The following is an 18,557-nucleotide window of genomic DNA, read 5'->3' on the forward strand; positions in this document are numbered from 1 at the left end:
GCGACTTCAAATCCCAGCCGAGTCATACCAAAGACTTATAAAAATGGTACTACCAGCTACCTCGCTTGGCTTGGCGATCTGCATTAACAGGTTTATGTTAGGACTGGTCGCCTGGTTTCAGTATAATATGTCTCGGTGGGGCACGATATGCCCCAGTGCTAGATATCACTATTATCTGCCACACTGCAGACATCATAACAATATGACTCAAATTGTAAAAGCTACTTTAAACACACACACATACACACACATAGTGGCGTGAAGGGTACACGGTCGCCGACGACGTAATAGAAATGATATTACACGGGACTACATCTGGGATGAATCCGTACAATATGTAACTGTGAGGTTATGCTTTAAACAGCTAAACCAGAAATACAACTTCTGCTAATCAGCTGATTGCGTCATATGTTAATTTAACTTGAATTGTGGTGGTGATCCAGACAGTGTCTGGAGCGGTATTGTTATTGGTACTGTCGGGTCCTGCACGCATATTTTGTATCTCCTCGGGAATATCATTACTATTATTGGGTCAAATTAGAACCGTTCTCAGTAACGAATGTGCATTGTCGCCAGCTTTCTGCGAAGACTGCATCGAGATAACAGAGCTGAGTGTAGGCTCGTTCTCGCGTGTGTTGATTTTAGAATCACGTTTGGTCACCAAAAATTCCTCCGTCAGATCTCATCAATGAGTGAGTCACTCCCCTACACGCCCGTTGGAAAATAATAATATTGCAGGTACTTTCACGACCGTGCTCGAATATTAGGCCAACTGCGATAAACGCGCAACGACGGTATTACGATTTGAAGTATTCGGGATTGCCAGAGGTTATTGGTGTTAAGAAAACCATATGAAATTCTGGTTTCGTCGACGATATCGTGATCAACAGGTAACGCTCGGGGTTGCATTAGCAGCAACACGCTGGATCCTAGCAGTGATATCGCAAAAATGGATATCTCTAATGATCGGCGTTCTTCGCGAGTTCATAATATACATGATTGATGTCTTCTACGAATTCGTGCATTAGCAAGCGAAACGTCCATGGGTCTATAATATCGTATGTGAGCAATCGCTGAAAAAGTAATGTGGCATCATTTATGTAATTATGGTGCATTACTGCCTACGTGAACCGACCCCACGTGTGTTTTAGACTATCCAGAGTTCATTGATCTGTTACTGGTATACAGGCCGACATGAGAACCGTTTCAACCCAATGTGTTAGGCCTATTTCCTCGACCAAGACCTTTTCCACGCTTGTGCGCCATTGGGTCATCATTGAGAGGCCCAGCATTCTCTGGTCAGGCGTAATATTCTTCATCGCCCGCGGGAGGCACATTCTCCTTGGGATTCAGATACTCCACAAGAAAATAAGCGCCATAGGCCATATTTTTTTTTGTTGAAGAGTTTTTCGTATATACGGATTCAATTATGCCAGTATGGCTGGATCTTTTCTGCACTTAGGTTTCCAGACATGCGAAAGATTCTCTGAAAATCCGTTTGTTATATGATTATAACTGTAGAGTTTTTCAAGTCACATAAAATCTCGAAATAATCATCCATACCATTCAATTTTGACGTAACCCGTGACGAATCCGCAGACGGTTAATGTGTTAACATAGTCTTTTTAGTCTTTCGGATCAGGTACGTTAGCGGAAAACTTTGTGTTATCAAAGATTATCTATCGTGCCTGTTCATTAAACTTTTGATTCGTGCTGGCAACTTTGACTGGTCAGTTTATTGTTCATATGGAACACGCGCAAGTGTTTCTCAAGCATCCTCTTGCATTGCCTTTAAACCTTTGTAGAATTTTTATCAATCATACTGGCATACGGTTTCCTCAGTGGCTTTCTAAATAGTTTGGTACGCGAGGCCCGGTTTCTTTTCTGTTACCATCATCGCGACGGTGCTATTGGCAACTTTCTTCACCTCTTCCTCGGTTTCGCGTGTGGGTTTGATCAGTGGTACAAACGTTTGTTTGAAGCCCACTGTAAGGTCTTCCTGTGCAGTCGGTCGCAACAGTAATACAGCTGTATATCCTTGATACGTTCGCGGACATTGATATAAAGGAAGACAAGTTCCTGGTGTTCGCGGGCAGCTTTGTTCACAGAATCTGCTATGACATCACTGGTGAATTTCGCCTGAGACGCGTTCGTATTAAAACCCGCGAGATACGTTTCCCCAGATGGAACTTATAGTTCCAGTCATTTGTAAAGGAACTATACGGGTCCCGAATGAACTCGGCGAAAATATTCTGAAATTCACCCTATAAATATTGGTGGCGCACCAGGTCCAATTAATTTTTGAAAGGCCGTGCACGTAAGTCCTATATCATCATGTTCAAGTTATTCCGCATTAGTTTTGGCTTGTCTTGGTAGAAAATTATTATCGCTGGGTTGACTTGCCGCTCAAGCATCACATCGTCGTCTACAATAGCATTCCCGTTAGGGCCAGTGTCGTTAGTCGCAATGGCTTCATCGGCTGTGGAAGAGAACTCCGATGAACGAGGAAGACATCTACCACGATGCAACGCGTTCGTGAATCCCCTAAGTACATCAACACATGGTCGATCGTCCACGGATGGTGCAGTAACGTGCAACCGAACCCACTTTATCCATAGCGTGACTAAATTCAACAGTCGAGTATGGTGTTAGAACAAGTACAGAACATTATACGTGCCAAACACGAGTTCACTCAGGTGTTGTCTGTATTTTCCATGCTGATCTGTAGAACCGTTTGTGGCATACTGCGTCAATAACATAGCCCAATATAAACACCGGTTGTCATTATTTTTCACATTTACTTCTGTGCGCAATGGAATATATTTTGGTACAGGAATATAACTTTATCCGCACAAAGGCTTCTAAGGGTATAATGAAGTTCAACTTTCATATATCTTTCAAGAGTCCATCCTGGCCTTAAACTAAGTAACAGAAAGAGGCAAAATCAACAACTATTGCAATACTAAAAAATTAATTTAATTCTCCACGCTATAAAATGACAAAAAAAGAGGAAATTACAGTATTATAAATTAAATCAAAAATAATCCTAAAAATTATATTAAGTCCAACAGTATAATGTTGTACCAATATCTCTGCATGTTCTGAAAGTGACAACAGTCTTGAATGTATCACAATGGCATCGTCCAGAATGTCTTTGGATGAATTCAACATAATTTCAAAATGTTGCTTTAGTCCAGACAGTTATATTAACATTTTGTGATTCCAATAAATAATTCAAACAAACGATTCCTCTCAAATTAAATCTGAACACAACAATGAATACATCTGAAGACCGATATTAAAACAAGAATTATACCAGGAAATGTGTACAAGAATATTTGTTCAATTCTCTCTTTACATACATCTCCTCGACTCTATTACGATCCTATATCGCAATTCATCCGCGTGACTTATTTCACAAGACCTCCAACATGACCTATGTTGCAATACTCGACCATCCAATCATAAATTACCCCAAACTTGTAAACAGGTTAAAGATCAAAGCTGAGTCTAAAACTAGTAAACACCTGTTTATTGTTGTTGTAGGATTTAACGCCATTTTTCAACACAAGCGAGGCTATACATGGCGGCCAGTATAAATGGTAGAGGAAGAACCCGGGAAAACCCCGGCCCACCGAATCACGAGAAGCTACTGGCAAGCTTTCTCACATAACCACATTAGCCGAATCCGAGACTCGAACCCACGCAGACAGGTGAGATGGCAGTGATCCGTAACGATGAGCGCTTTAGGCCACTCCGGGCCCCTAACACATGTTTATAGCGATATCTAAAAATAGAATCAACAATCATGGACCAAAAGTCAAACACACAATACAGATATACATAACACTAAACACTTCATAATCCAGACTATGGTATGCGATTTTATGGCTTTGATACGTACGATGCCCCTTTCCATCTAAGATGGCGATTTTTAATATCCCATCAGGCATTGCTAAAGAAAGAGGCTCAAGTTCCTAATCTTGGACAAATATGAGAGGTCTCAGGTCGGATAAAATTCCACCCAAGCTGGGAACGATACAAATGACTCAACTTCGGTTCTAAAAATATACATCACCATTATGTTCGCGTTTGTACCCAATACTGGCAAACGTCTTGTACCACCTGTATGTGTGCTCTATGCTTGCGTTCTTTCATGTATGAATATATATTTGGTAAATTTATCACCATGGGCCAGCTGCCTTGCTTCTACATAGTTGTAGATTTCTTCCTATATTTTCTCAAGATCGGCGAGCGTGGATGCCATCTGTATACTAATTCTAAAGGCATTTCTATAATTATGGTACTCCTTGTTGTCTTCGCTAATGGTTTGAATGTCTTCACTGTCTTCACTAGTCATTTCGATTTCGTCACTGCCTTAACTAGTCATTTCAATATTCCCAAGGTGACTCGGTTAACGTCAGCAATTTATCGTTTCCTTGCGCAGTATCATATAAAGACTGTTTACGCTTTTTCTTAAATTCTTCGCCAAATTTTCGCCGTGCTCGCTCCAACGCAATCCCTTACACTGTCAATGTATTAAGGTACTCAGAACACGTCTTTGAAAAATTACATAGCATCTTTTGGGCCTCTCTGACGAATCTATACTACGTATTCAAGATAAATATTAATTTGGTCCTTTCTTGTGACCTTACAAATACATTCTTAGTCCAGTAATTTAATTCCCATATTAGGCGCTGGCATTAATTCTTTCATAATAATACATGTATTGTTGTTGCTGTTCTAGGGTTTAATGCCATTCTCAGCACAATATATATATATATATATATATATATATATATATATATATATATATATATATATATATATATATATATATATATATATATATATATATATATATATCAAACAGTGTGGTTTCTCATGGCATTATATAATAACCCACTACAATTCGATAACAGTAAATCGCTTATGTTTTTTCAGCTTATAATTATCTGCGAGCTCACAGCACTACAGCTCCCAACCCATGGTGCGGGCTTGAGAAGCGAAGCTTTATTTGGATTCGCAAGAGCTACAACCACAGATGTACACTTGTACAGAAAATTTCCAGTGGGGAATATTTATGTAGAAATCTTGTGGGGGTTTTCGGCCTAAAAACCAGAACTGGAAAGCAAGACTCAAAGCCTCATTTTAACATTAGTGACTTCACTCTCGCGGCACTAACTACGGCATAATGCTATTAATCTCCAATCCCTAACCGACTTTTCTTTTCGACTTCTTGCTGCAAAATCAGTGTACACTTTTGATGACCTTAAAGGTATCTAGTGTGATGCGCGACTCGTACTGATTTTTCAATCTTTGCATAAGAGGATTAGCTTTTTTCTGATCATTTTCTAAATTACTACGAGGCAATGTAACATACTGAAAAGATTCAGAAGGCCCAAAAGGGTTATTGTGGTTCTTTGGTCGAGTTTCGATCCCGTCATTCGCATACTTAATTATGTCCCATTAATGACCATCGTTGAAAGATCATTGGAAATGGCTGAAAATTATGCTTGCTCATGTCCGTCGAGTGTGTTAGCTGAGCAATCACGCCAACGGAAAGTTTCAAGTGTTTTTCATCGATTATTTTTAACAAACATGTCAATAAGCTGATACAATGTTGGAACTAATGACTTTAATTTCGAAACGAATTCAGAAAATGTCAAGCCTTTTCCTAATTATCTGGCTTTGTCCGATATTTCAAACTGGTATTGAAATTTTTAACCATCGAATACAGGAAATTTATATAAATCAAAAAAACGAGAGAGGGATACTGTTAAAGATATCAACACACTACTCTGATTACGATACACAAAACGAGAGAGGGATACTGTTAAAGATATCAACCCATTACTCTGATTACGATACACAAAACTAGAGAGGGATACCGTTAAAGATATCAACACACGACTCTGATTACGATACACAAAACGAGAGAGGGATACTGTTAAAGATATCAACCCATTACTCTGATTACGATACACAAAACGAGAGAGGGATACTGTTAAAGATATCAACCCATTACTCTGATTACGATACACAAAACTAGAGAGGGATACCGTTAAAGATATCAACACACGACTCTGATTACGATACACAAAACGAGAGAGGGATACTGTTAAAGATATCAACCCATTACTCTGATTACGATACACAAAACTAGAGAGGGATACTGTTAAAGATATCAACACACGACTCTGATTACGATACACAAAACGAGAGAGGGATACTGTTAAAGATATCAACCCATTACTCTGATTACGATACACAAAACGAGAGAGGGATACTGTTAAAGATATCAACACACGACTGATTACGATACACAAAACGAGAGAGGGATACTGTTAAAGATATCAACACACGACTCTGATTACGATACACAAAACGAGAGAGGGATACTGTTAAAGATATCAACACACGACTCTGATTACGATCCTCGAAACTTCTTGAGCTCGAGATACTGAACTCGGAAAATGGCAATAACGTTCAACTGAGAAACATTTTTGAAATGTTTTACAGTGCTACTATTTGACTGACTTTATATGTATGTATGTATGTATGTATGTATGTATGTATGTATGTATGTATGTATATATATGTATGTATGTATGTACGTATGTATGTATGTATGTATGTATGTATGTATGTAAGTATGTATGTATGTATGTATGTATGTATATATGTATGTATGTATGTATGTATGTATGTATGTATGTATGTATGTATGTTACGGTTTAAGGTCTAAAAGCAAAGTATGTATATATGCATGCATGTATGTATGTATGTATGTATGTATGTATGTTACGGTTTAAGGTCTAAAAGCAAAGTATGTATATATGCATGCATGTATGTATGTATGTATGTATGTTACGGTTTAAGGTCTAAAAGCAAAGTATGTATATATGCATGCATGTATGTATGTATGTATGTATGTATGTATGTATGTATGACTGACTGACTGACTGACTGACTTTATTTCCTCTTTAAAAGAGATTACATCAGATTAAACAAATTCAGAATAATACAAGATCATAAAATAGAACAGAAAAGTGACAAAGATACAGTAGTAATACAATTGTAATACTGTGTAAGCTACCGTATTGACAAAACGAAATATCTCAATACCTGCAATTATGCAGATCTGCAATCATTTGGGGGAGCATGGCACTGATCTTTTAACAGTTGCTTGATGATGATAATATTTCGAAAAGTTAATACGTCTATAGTGTTATGTGCTTAACATTAAGTCCGAGATAGCAACGAAAATGAAATGTAAAACTTATAACAGTGTAATTCTATATGTAGTTTCTTTTCTTCACATTACGCATGTATTTATGCATATATATACTTGTTTGCGCGTATGCGTGCGTGAATGCATTTATCTATGACTGACTGTCTAAATGACTTAGTAATCTCTACAACAAAGAGTATATCAGGTTGCTAAGATACATATTATACATATCATAGAATTATGAGACACATCATAGACGAGAACGCAAGCATGATATATACATCGTCAACTAATGCGTTTACAAAATGAGATATATAAATACAGAAAACCATATAGAAATCTCTTGGAAATAAACATAAACAAATACATAAACAAATACATAAACGCACACACAAACATCTGTCAGACAACAAAATTTGCGGATTTGACAAGAAGACTTTGGCCTTTAATTGTTTATATTTAATGTTAATTTACTACTTACTTTTAATATCATGTTAGGGCATGTTAGTTGATAGTAGGGCACACATTTTATTGTAGAATGAAGCTATGCTGTTTGCGGTCACCAACATGAGCCTATCTGATACGTCATCGTCAATAGACGACAAGCAGTCAACCCTGCTTCCAAGAAGTGTCTCCAACAATATATCGTCTTCTTGATTGAATAAGTTATGCCCGTCTCTCACTTCTAAAGAGTCAATCACTCTCTCAAAGAAAACATTTCGTTCCTCAAGCAGCATTTCGCAGCCTAAAATAAGATGTTTCGCTCTGTCGTCAGTCTCTTTTCCACAGAGTTTGCATACCATAACTTTACCAACAGGCATGATATATAGTTTCATTACTTCAGAGAGAGGCCATAACATGGATGGATATTTACGCCCAAGAAACCATATATTACTTGGTTTTAAGTCCAAATGAATGTTTCTGAAGTGAATTAAATCATCCCTTAGTTCCATATTTGCTCTCCAGGTAGTTTCTTCATGGTTTTGGATAATATCAGTAATATGTCGATTCCAGATGAGTTTTTCTTCAGTTTGTATACTTTCTGCATAGTCTAAAAGAACATTTCCCATACCATATTTCTTAGTTATTTTGTCAATATCAGGTATAAATCCCGTCTGTTTTAGCGGGTTGTTCAGATACTGACATAGGCGCATAATGAAAATCTTTTTCCAGATAAAAGTCCAATCGCCCTTACATAATCGGTTGAAAAGGAGCAATTTCATCCTATCTATGTATGCTTCCATTGACCAGAGTCCTAAGGTACTACTTGTTGCCTCCGTAGGCGAATATTTATCGAAAGCTTGCATACGTCGCGCTGCATATCTCTGGCATAACTCAAGTTCTTCTATATTTGAGTTTGTGATACCTGACCATAGTTCACATCCATATAGGACCGAGGGTAGAATAATTCTTTTCCAAATCTTCAGACTTGTTAGAGGGTTCATTCCTCCATCTCTGATACCAATAAAATATAAAGAGTTTAACAAGTGTTTGCCTTTATCACATGCTTCTTTTATCGCGTCGTTTGGTTTTAAGTTGTATTTTATAGGTATGCCGGCATACTTCTTACTTTTGACTGCCGGAATTGGAGATTTGTCGAGCATAAAAGAAGGTATACCAGTCGTTCTTTTGTTAGTAAACAAGATGGTGCAACTTTTATCTGCATTATATCTTAATCTCCACCTTTTCGCATAGTCGGAAATTGTATCTAGCAGCTGTTGCATTGAATGACGCGAGTTAGACATTACAGTTGTGTCATCTGCTAATAAGACACAAGGCAGGTGGAGATCAACAAGATTTAGACCTCGCAAAGTGTGATCTAATTCCGTGATCAAATCATCTATCATTACAAGAAAGAACCAGGCAGACAAGATACGGCCCTGTCCTACACCCTGCATAATATCGAAGCGTTTGGACAGCTTGCCCGCATATAAAACAGAGCTTGTTACTCTCTCAAACGAATCTTTCATGATGCGCCAGGTCTTCCCTTTGATGCCAAGTCTGTACAACTTGTAGAATAACCCGTTATGCCAAACTGTGTTGAAGGCTTTAGCATTATCAAGAAATGTAGCATAGACAGGAGTATTTTTATCCAAATAGTAGCATATAGATTCTTTGATACAGAACGCTGCAGTGATACTACCGCAATTATTTCTAAAACCCTGTTGCAACGGATTTGGAAAAGAAATCTGTTTAGAAAATATAAGTAGTCTACTATATATAATTTGTTCTAGAACTTTCTGAAGCACTGGAATTATAGTTATATCGCGGTAATTATTCATATCTAATTTGTTCTTTCCCCCTCCTTTGAATATTGGTATAACCAAACCTTGTTTAAAGTGGCACGGGTACTTCTCGGCCTCGTACACTTTTGTGAATATAATTTCAAGTAATTGTACACTGCTTGGAGGGTCCGCAAACAGTAAATGCTCAGCAACAATACCGTCGTGGCCACATGCCTTATCTTTATTGGGAGAGCTAATTGCACTACTGATTTCGTCTCTAGTGGGGATTTTATCAACAAGTTCATCAAAGTGTGAATAGGTTTCTTTAGTTTGTTTTCTGACCTCTGCTAAGACCATCTGGTAATGATTTTCATCGTACAGATAAGTATCGTCAGGCAGTGATAAACTGGAGAAATGATTTGCCCATAACTCTCTAATAGAGTCGTGATCGCGTACAATTTTTCCGTTTGATTCGATTTCGTGAATGTAATCGCGTTTATTTCTTTTATTCCGTATAAACTTATAGAAAGTAGAAATATCGAGCTCTGCAGCCTTTTCAAGCTCACTAAATTGTTCTCTATCGTATATTTCTTTAGCTTTCAATAATTCTTTTGCAAACAATTTCTTCGCTTTCTTATAGTTCGCATATGATATATATTCCCAACCTCTTGGCCTACCATTAGAAATCCATACCCTGCGTTTCAGCCGCATTTCCGTGTGAAACTTTTTTACGTTTAATAGTTTCCAATAGGGGTTAGCGTATGAGCAAAACCTCTTTATGGGGAGAAACCTAGATGCTGCTTCATGTAAAATCTTTACTGTGTCTTGAATAATAATTTCAATATCGACATTCGTCGCTAATTCTGCTTTATGCATTTGCGCTAACAATTCGTTGCGTGTTGCTTCCTTATATCTATTCATTTGTTCTGCTGAGGCTTTCTTCCAATTTATGGAATGAATGATATGCTCGTCAGCCATTGTTGCCTTATGTACTAAAGGTGTGAACAACTCTATTTTTACAGGAAGATGATCTGAAATGTTCAACGGATGATCATCTATTATTTCTGCCTTAACCACTAAATCGAATTTACTTTTTTGCAATAGTATATGGTCTATCAAAGATTTTGATTTGCCATCGGTTGAGAAAAAAGTAAAATCTGGCCCTTCACAAATGGATTGACTATTAACAGATATTAAATGTCTATCGCTCAGAAACTTTTCCAGAATAGTGCCTCTAGCGTTTGACGTTAAACAATTTGCTTTGGAGCTAAACAGTGAACTTAGCTGACCATTGAAGTCTCCGGCAAGTACGGGAATGCCTTCTTTGCAGAAAATATCAAACTGATCTTTTAGTTCTTCTATTGTTTTGGAGTAACTTGCAATAGGAAAATTAGTTGATGGCAAAAGTGCCCCGAATATAAAATATTTAAGTCTATCATTACATTTTACCTCTATCCCTAAAACTCTGTCACTGCCAGCGCTCGACAAGGGATTAACGCGGAGTGATTTCCTATAAAGGATTGCTATTCCCCCGAACCCCGTATGCCTTAGCCTTTCTTCGAAATTTACTGCTAGTCTTTTGTCAGAGCGTGCGAATGATTTAAAATCTGGATGTATATTATCTAGGAAATTGAGCTGCTCCGGAAGAAGCCAATGCTCAGTAAGTACAGCAACATCTACCTCATTTAGCAAAGAATACATGTATGTATGTATGTATGTATGTATGTATGTATGTATGTATGTATGTATGTATGTATATATGTATGTATGTAAGTATGTATGTATGTATGTATGTATGTATGTATGTATGTATGTATGTATGTATGTATGTTACGGTTTAAGGTCTAAAAGCAAAGTATGTATATATGCATGCATGTAAGTAAGTATGTATGTATGTATGTATGTATGTATGTATGTTACGGTTTAATGTCTAAAAGCAAAGTATGTATATATGCATGCATGTAAGTAAGTATGTATGTATGTATGTATGTATGTATGTATGTATGTATGTGTGTATGTATGTATGTGGGTGGGTGGGTGGATGGGTGGGTGGATGCATGAATGCATGCAGAAAGTTCAACTAATTTACTCTAATAATGGATGGGCTGGACCGCTCTGGTATTTTAAGTGGTTAGAGCGTCCGCTTCGGATGCTGAAGGTCACATGTTTGATCCCCGGCTGAGTCATAACAAAGACTTATGAAAATTGTACTTGCATCTGCCTGGCCTGGTGCTCAGCATTTTGAGGTTAGTGTAAGGACTGGTCGGCCTGGTGTCAGAATAATGTGACTGGGTGTGGCAAGATACTACATGTCTGAGGCATAATGCCCCAGTGCTAGACATCATTATACAATGAAAAACTTATGATAATTGTACTCCTATTAGAATGACTCATCAGCAGGAAACGATATAGCGAAGTAACAGCAAGGAATTGTGCTTTTTTGTGATGCCTTTTCGTCAACAATATTGATCCTATGGCGGGGAAATATCCACGTTCACTGATCACAGGAATGCTGTGGTAGATTTTAAACAAGTATTGCATTTAGGCCATAAAATATGTCATATGTAATTAAATGGGAATTTTCATTGTATAACGGTGACAGCGAAGAGAGAGAGAGAGAGAGAGATGTGACGTGATTTGAATTTTTAACGTAGCTTTAAAAAACATTCAGTCATATCGCTACAATGTCTGTAATGTGATGTCTAGCACTGGGGCATCATGTCGCAGACATGTAGCATGATGTCCCACTCAGTCACATTATCTTGACACCAGGCCGACTAGTCCTAACACTAACCTCTTAATGCTGAACGGCCAGTGAGGCAGTTGTAGTACCATTTTGGTAAGTCTTTAGTATGACTCGGCCGGGGATCGAACACACGACCTCCCGCATCCGAGGCGGACGCTCTAACCACTTGGCCACCGAAGCGGGAGAGAGAGAGAGAGAGAGAGAGAGATCCTAATGACAGCCCCTATGTTCTTAGGTTGAATTTACTACCGTTATCATATTCTCTCTCTCTCTCTCTCTCTCTCTCTCTCTCTCTCTCTCTCATAAATTGCTCGTAGAATATAACTTGCATAAGTTCCTAAACGCGTGCTCTTGTCTGTCTGTACATGTGATTAAGAATACAATTTATCCTTCTATAAAGTTTTACTGAATTTAATTTATCCTTCTAAAATAAAGTAAAGCCGATTTCATTTTATCCTTCCAAATTAAAGACATACTGAATTTTCACAAGATAAACGCAAAGCAAGAAAGACAAAAAAAAAAAAAAAAAAAAATAAAAAAATTACGTCCTAACTATTCAAGGATATCATTTGGCCATTAAATCCATCTGTCTTAGTTATATGTCTTAAAATCCAAAGTCTTAAATGCACTGTACTGTCTAGTGATGACTGCTACCAATAATGTTACAAAAAAATAACACCATCACCCAACGATATTAAATAAATTAAGCTTCATAACAGACAAAACACAAACTAAAATGCAGCCAGTCGTTTGTTCTGTTGTCGCAAATGAGGGCCGAAGAAACAACCTTTGCCTCTCTGAATGGCCGAATTGTTTCAATGGTATCAAATTAAAGATGCCTTGAGATTGCACTTTTCTACATTAAAGTTGGAAATATAATTATATTGTAACCCAAGTAACTTGTACAATATATTTATACGGCAATCCAAGTGACTCGTACAATATATTTATACGGCAATCCAAGTGACTCGTACAATATATTTATACGGTAATCCATGTGACTTGTACAATATATATGTACGGTAATTCAAGTGACTTGTACAGTATCTTTATACGGCAATCCAAATGACTTGTACAATATATTTATACAGTAATCCAAGTGACTCGTACAATATACTTATATAGTAATCCAAGTGACTCGTACAGTATATTTATACGGTAATCCAAGTGACTTTTACAATATATCAGGTATATGAATCTACAATACGCGATCCTTTGTAAAAGTTTCAGTTCCAAGGGGCAGTTTTAATATGCATGCAAAGTGGCAACAGCGAAGAATATGTGATGTGGTCGTATGAACAACCTGGTGTAGGTCACCAAACTGTCTACCTGCATTTAATCTTTTATTCTCAATATTCCAGTAATAATTCAAATGATTTAAAATATTTATTCCAATTCCCATATTTTGTAACTGTCTATCGATTAGACTGCCTAATACATTCATTTCAAGAAAAAGTTACAGCTTTTGCATTTCTTTCCTCGCCATTCCCACTCGTTATTAATTAATGTTTAATATTCGGAGAAATCAGTCACTTCTACTGTTTGTTATTTTTTCTTCTTCTATTTTTGTTGAAAACTGTAATGCAAAGTACACATAGATCAAAACGATGATATCGTATTTAAAATTGGAGAAAAATTCTATATCTCAGATGCGACAAGAATGCAAGCTATAGACATTTGTGTCACAATAGTCCAATCTAAATGTTTTATGTTTACACAAAGTATACTACAAAATTTAACACAGTTAAAGGAAATCCATAGGAAATGAGAGAAAGGAAAATATGAACGGTGTCCCCCATTTCTTGATAGAGCGAAATTGTAAAAAGAGAACGTTACCCCATTTTTCATATATGTTGGAAGTTTATAATTCGTAATTGCCACACATTTATCACATTTTGGCATTTTATCCGAAAGTATCACAATGGGAACAAAGTTAATAGCTATCGTTTGAACAACATATAGAAAATTATAAAATCTAGCCACAAACGAGGTACAACGGTTTATTCATACCGGTTTCACAACATAGCTAAACATTCATAAGATTGACAGAAATTCATGCATCCAGTTTAGCTCCTCAAAAATATTCTAAATTTTGTCCAAAAGAAGTTGACTAGAGTACAGTGACAACATATTTAGTCAAAGCATCTTGTTTACATTGAAAACTATCACATAATTGTGTGTACCCATGACATTTAATCTAAAACTTTGTTGTTTGGTGTATTTGGATTTTTAAAGTAGCTTTAACAATTTTAGTCATATCGCTACGATGTTTGCAGTGTGGCAGTTATTAGTGATGTTCTGCATTGGGGCATCATGCCACAGACACGTAGCATCATGCCCCACCCAGTCACATTATCCTGACACCAGGCCGACCACTCCTAACACTAACCTCTTAATGCTGGGCACCAAGCGAGGCAGCTGCTATTACCATTTTTACAAGTATACAGTATGACTCAGCCGGGGATCGAACCCGCGACCTCCCACATCCGCGGCGGACACTCTAACCACTTAGGCCACTGAAATGGTCATATGTTGTTTGACACAGTTCTATGCAGAAATTTATCTGAAAGTATCTTAATTTGGTTGCTATCCACATATACGTAAAATTATTACCAAAAATGTGTGCCCATTTTGTTTGTTTTTTCATGTGTGCAAGCTTTTAAGCTGTATTAACTTCTTATAAAATTATTTCGTGATCATTCTGTCACTTACAATAACATCTAACGTTTCATAAAACACGTGGATAAGTCTGCATACATTTTGCTGCTGTCATTGATTTCTCCATCGATGCGGTGCTGTGTTACATAATTCATTTTTGGGGGAGGTATACCTTTAAATAAACTATTGGCTATATCATGTCGAGAAAATGGGAGGTAAGTGCATTTCCCATAGACGCACCGAAGCAACCGACCCGGGCTGGCTTGTGCGAGGATCGAACCCCACTAAACTGGATTACGAGTTCAACGATTACCAACTTAGTTCCCACGGCTCCACACACAACAAAAGTACGCGTTTATATTCAAATGTCCACAAACTTCTTTAAGATACATACAATATTTTTCTTTCAAACGATCGCCAACAAGACCAGGTTTAAATAATTTTAATACAGAATATATGATTATCCTTTCCTATATGCTAATTGTTCCATTACATTTCGGAGCGAACAAAACTTGTTAAATCATCGACGTCTTTATTTTCATGCAATACTTTGATAACGTTCTTGTTAAATGGATCAATGACATTGTGATATCCTTCATACGAGTATTACAGTTATTTGGAACTGTTGTTTGGCTTTAGCGGCACGATTAACACAGTACTGTCAAAACCGTTCTGTGAAAATAGGAGCTACAGGACTTTTAGATGGAAACACAGGGACAGCCCATATGAGCTGTGCGGGCTGGTATCAAACCCACCAACAGTGGATTACGATTCCGATGATCTACCAAATTAGCTACAGCGGCATCCTCTTTTAAAATAAAAGATTCCATCCAACATCATTTAGCTCTTGTTCCATTTTCAGTGAAGATTTGCATCCTGGTATGTTTTAATCCTTGACATTTTCATATATTTAAAATATGTGTCAACAAAAGGAACATGTATAAGAAGGTTTTAAATTTTTATTAATTTTTAACTTTTGTGTATCTTGTCAATTTTATATTAAAAATTAAGTTATGAAACATTTTTGACGATGTGATAAAGTTTGCATGTTCAGGTCTGGCATTAAGAAAATTACAGAAGTTAATTAAGTGGCTTTTTAATATAAATTAGTATCTAGCAACGAAAGTTTGCGTGAATTCCGGTTTTCCTGACTGAATCTACTAAACGAATAACACTGACTTCATCAAGTTGGCACATTAATGGAATTTAATTTTCGAAATTGGTTATCCTATTTAACTGATTTTTCTGTCAAGTTTTCATTGCATTTCTTCAAAGATATTCAGTTCAGCCAATGATTTCATCATTTTTAAAAGAGTCAAAATGGCAATTAAAACCATGATCGACGAGTGCTGGAAAAGCCGAGTGCCATCATATAAATAAGAAGAGAAAAAACACACCCCCTCCCACCAATCAAACTCAGTGTCACACACACACACAGTGATATATATATATATATATATATATATATATATATATATATATATATATATATATATATATAATCGAGAGAGAGAGAGAGAGAGAGAGAGAGAAGGGGAAGGAGGAGGGAAATTTTCTAAATTCCAGACAAGTTGGCTAACAGTATAACGTAACACATTATTTATACCTATGTGAGCTTTGGGTGCGCCATACGCGATATGATTCGTGCAAAGTACTGCAACACGTTGTAGTAGTATTACTCGATATGACTTGGGACTCTTACTCTAACACGGGCACGCAAAGCTATCGATCGCCTGCAGCTTAACGGAGTGACATGCATTAAAAAACGGGATGTTTTCTCTTTTCAGTCTTCACGCTATGATAAAATTCTGTCATATCAAATATACTGAAAAAGCGTGTAAAGCGAATACTTAGGCATGTATTCTTACCATTTTCATACCAATCCCCCTCCTCTTCCTCCTCTCCCACCTCCTCTCCGTCCTCTCCGAGGATGTAGTCCCCTTCCTGCATCAGGATGTTTGGTCATACAGGCGCTATGACCTCCTCCACATGCTTAGATATGAACACAATGACGGCTGGCCCAATGACGTCATCTAATTATGAACATCGCCGAGTTTGCAGATGCTTTACACTGCTCTACTACGTGGCATACAGAGTAGTTCCGACTGCTGAATGATGTTGTTGAAGGTCACGTGGCAAGATAACGGCGCGCAGCGATCGGTCAATATGTTAATGTCGAATATCGATAAAGCCTCGGAGGAAAACATAACTAAGCGAAGACGTTATGCATGACCCTAACTTTGACAAAGATATATTGGTAGTTTCGTGGTGTAGTGGATAACCAGCTGGAAATATTTCACACATGTTTTCTATGCATGGTCATTTTTAAGAGCTTTTCTGTGTCTTCGAGGTGTATCATTGATTAAAAAACAAATCATACATTTCGCGATATGTGTCAGTTTGATTGCTCAGTGAAATATAATTTAGTATTAACTATGTAATCCATCGCGAGTGACAGCAAAATATTATCCATTTCAAAAAGGATCGACACAGTTTACGACCCATTTTCTCCCTCATTGGTGAAACAAATTCAAATTTCCATTCAACTAGATCCTGAATCCTGTATTTAGGTGTATTATTCGAGTCCTCAGTTTTATGTCCTCGAAGTTCTCATAACATCAAGATATACTTACCTGCACTAAGTGTTGACCATCAATAAGAAAACCATCTCAAAGTATGTGTAAAAATGAATATCATTCTCTATTACGGTCACGATGAGAAACAAGTAGCATTAGAAGTTACTTTGTTTTAATTTCGACATGTATGAGCTGCGCAAAGACAGGGTATGTCTAAAAGGTATGTAAATTTATTTCGTGTGCTGTAATTAATAAACATTATGTTTTCTATATGATTGCTTTAGTGTTGCTTATACCATGGGACACCGGACGGCCGAGTGGTTGTCTCTGTCAGAAATGGGTTCGAGTCTCGAGTCTCGAGTTGGCCAGAGTGGGCATGTTATAAAGCTTGTCAATAGCTTCCCGTGGTCGTTGTTTCATCCCGTGGTTTTCCTGGGTTCTTCCTTCTCCAAATATACCGACCGCCTATCCTGTGCGGGGAAAATGGTGTTATACCCACAAACTACCTGATGAAACACACACACACACAGACAGACAGACACACACACACATACATACATACACACACACATATATGTATGTATGTATGTATATATATATATATATATATATATATATATATATATATATATATATATATATATATATATATATATATATATATATATTTATTTATTTATTTATTTATTTATTTGAATAACCGGAATTTTTAAAAAAATATGTAACTCAAATGTATTTTAAGTTGACTGTATTACTACCGACTACTATAACTAACTGCTCTCTTAAAAATGGAACTAGGTTCATTCTTAAAAGTCAAATCAATGGTGTTTAGCTCCTCTCTATAATGTAGACACGAGCTATTGTATTACCCCAGGTGTCGGCGTCGGCGTCCGCAAATACAAATGCAAATACGTGAGGACAGACGAGCATCATCTGAACCATTAATTTGTTCCTATCTCCTAGGCAACAGTCTGAGAGGGATTTCATGGATATTACCCTCTGGGGATGGTGCTAAGCTGTATATGTACAATCTGGGTACATCTTGGCAGAGACTGCGTTTTCCTCAGGTACGTATTGTTATACCCAACTTGGCAAGTGGATGACTCGTGGTAAGTGCT

The 18,557-nt window shown here is 37.2% G+C and overlaps 1 protein-coding gene across 1 annotated transcript in view; it reads right to left on the reverse strand.

Annotated features, from left to right (window-relative positions):
* The window catches only part of LOC149805835 (cerebellar degeneration-related protein 2-like), a 36,248-nt gene extending 19,293 nt beyond the window's left edge, over positions 1-16,955 (reverse strand). Inside the window, exon 1 of the mRNA XM_089950549.1 lies at positions 16,732-16,955. Within this exon, the coding sequence (XP_089806675.1) occupies positions 16,732-16,813 (82 nt within the window). The 5' untranslated portion in view covers positions 16,814-16,955. The remainder of the gene's footprint in view (positions 1-16,731) is intronic.
* Between the last annotated feature and the right edge of the window lie 1,602 nt (positions 16,956-18,557).

Source organism: Sinohyriopsis cumingii, chromosome 2, assembly GCF_028554795.1.
Source record: "Sinohyriopsis cumingii isolate HCF-2022 chromosome 2, ASM2855479v2, whole genome shotgun sequence".
NCBI lineage: Eukaryota > Metazoa > Mollusca > Bivalvia > Unionida > Unionidae > Sinohyriopsis > Sinohyriopsis cumingii.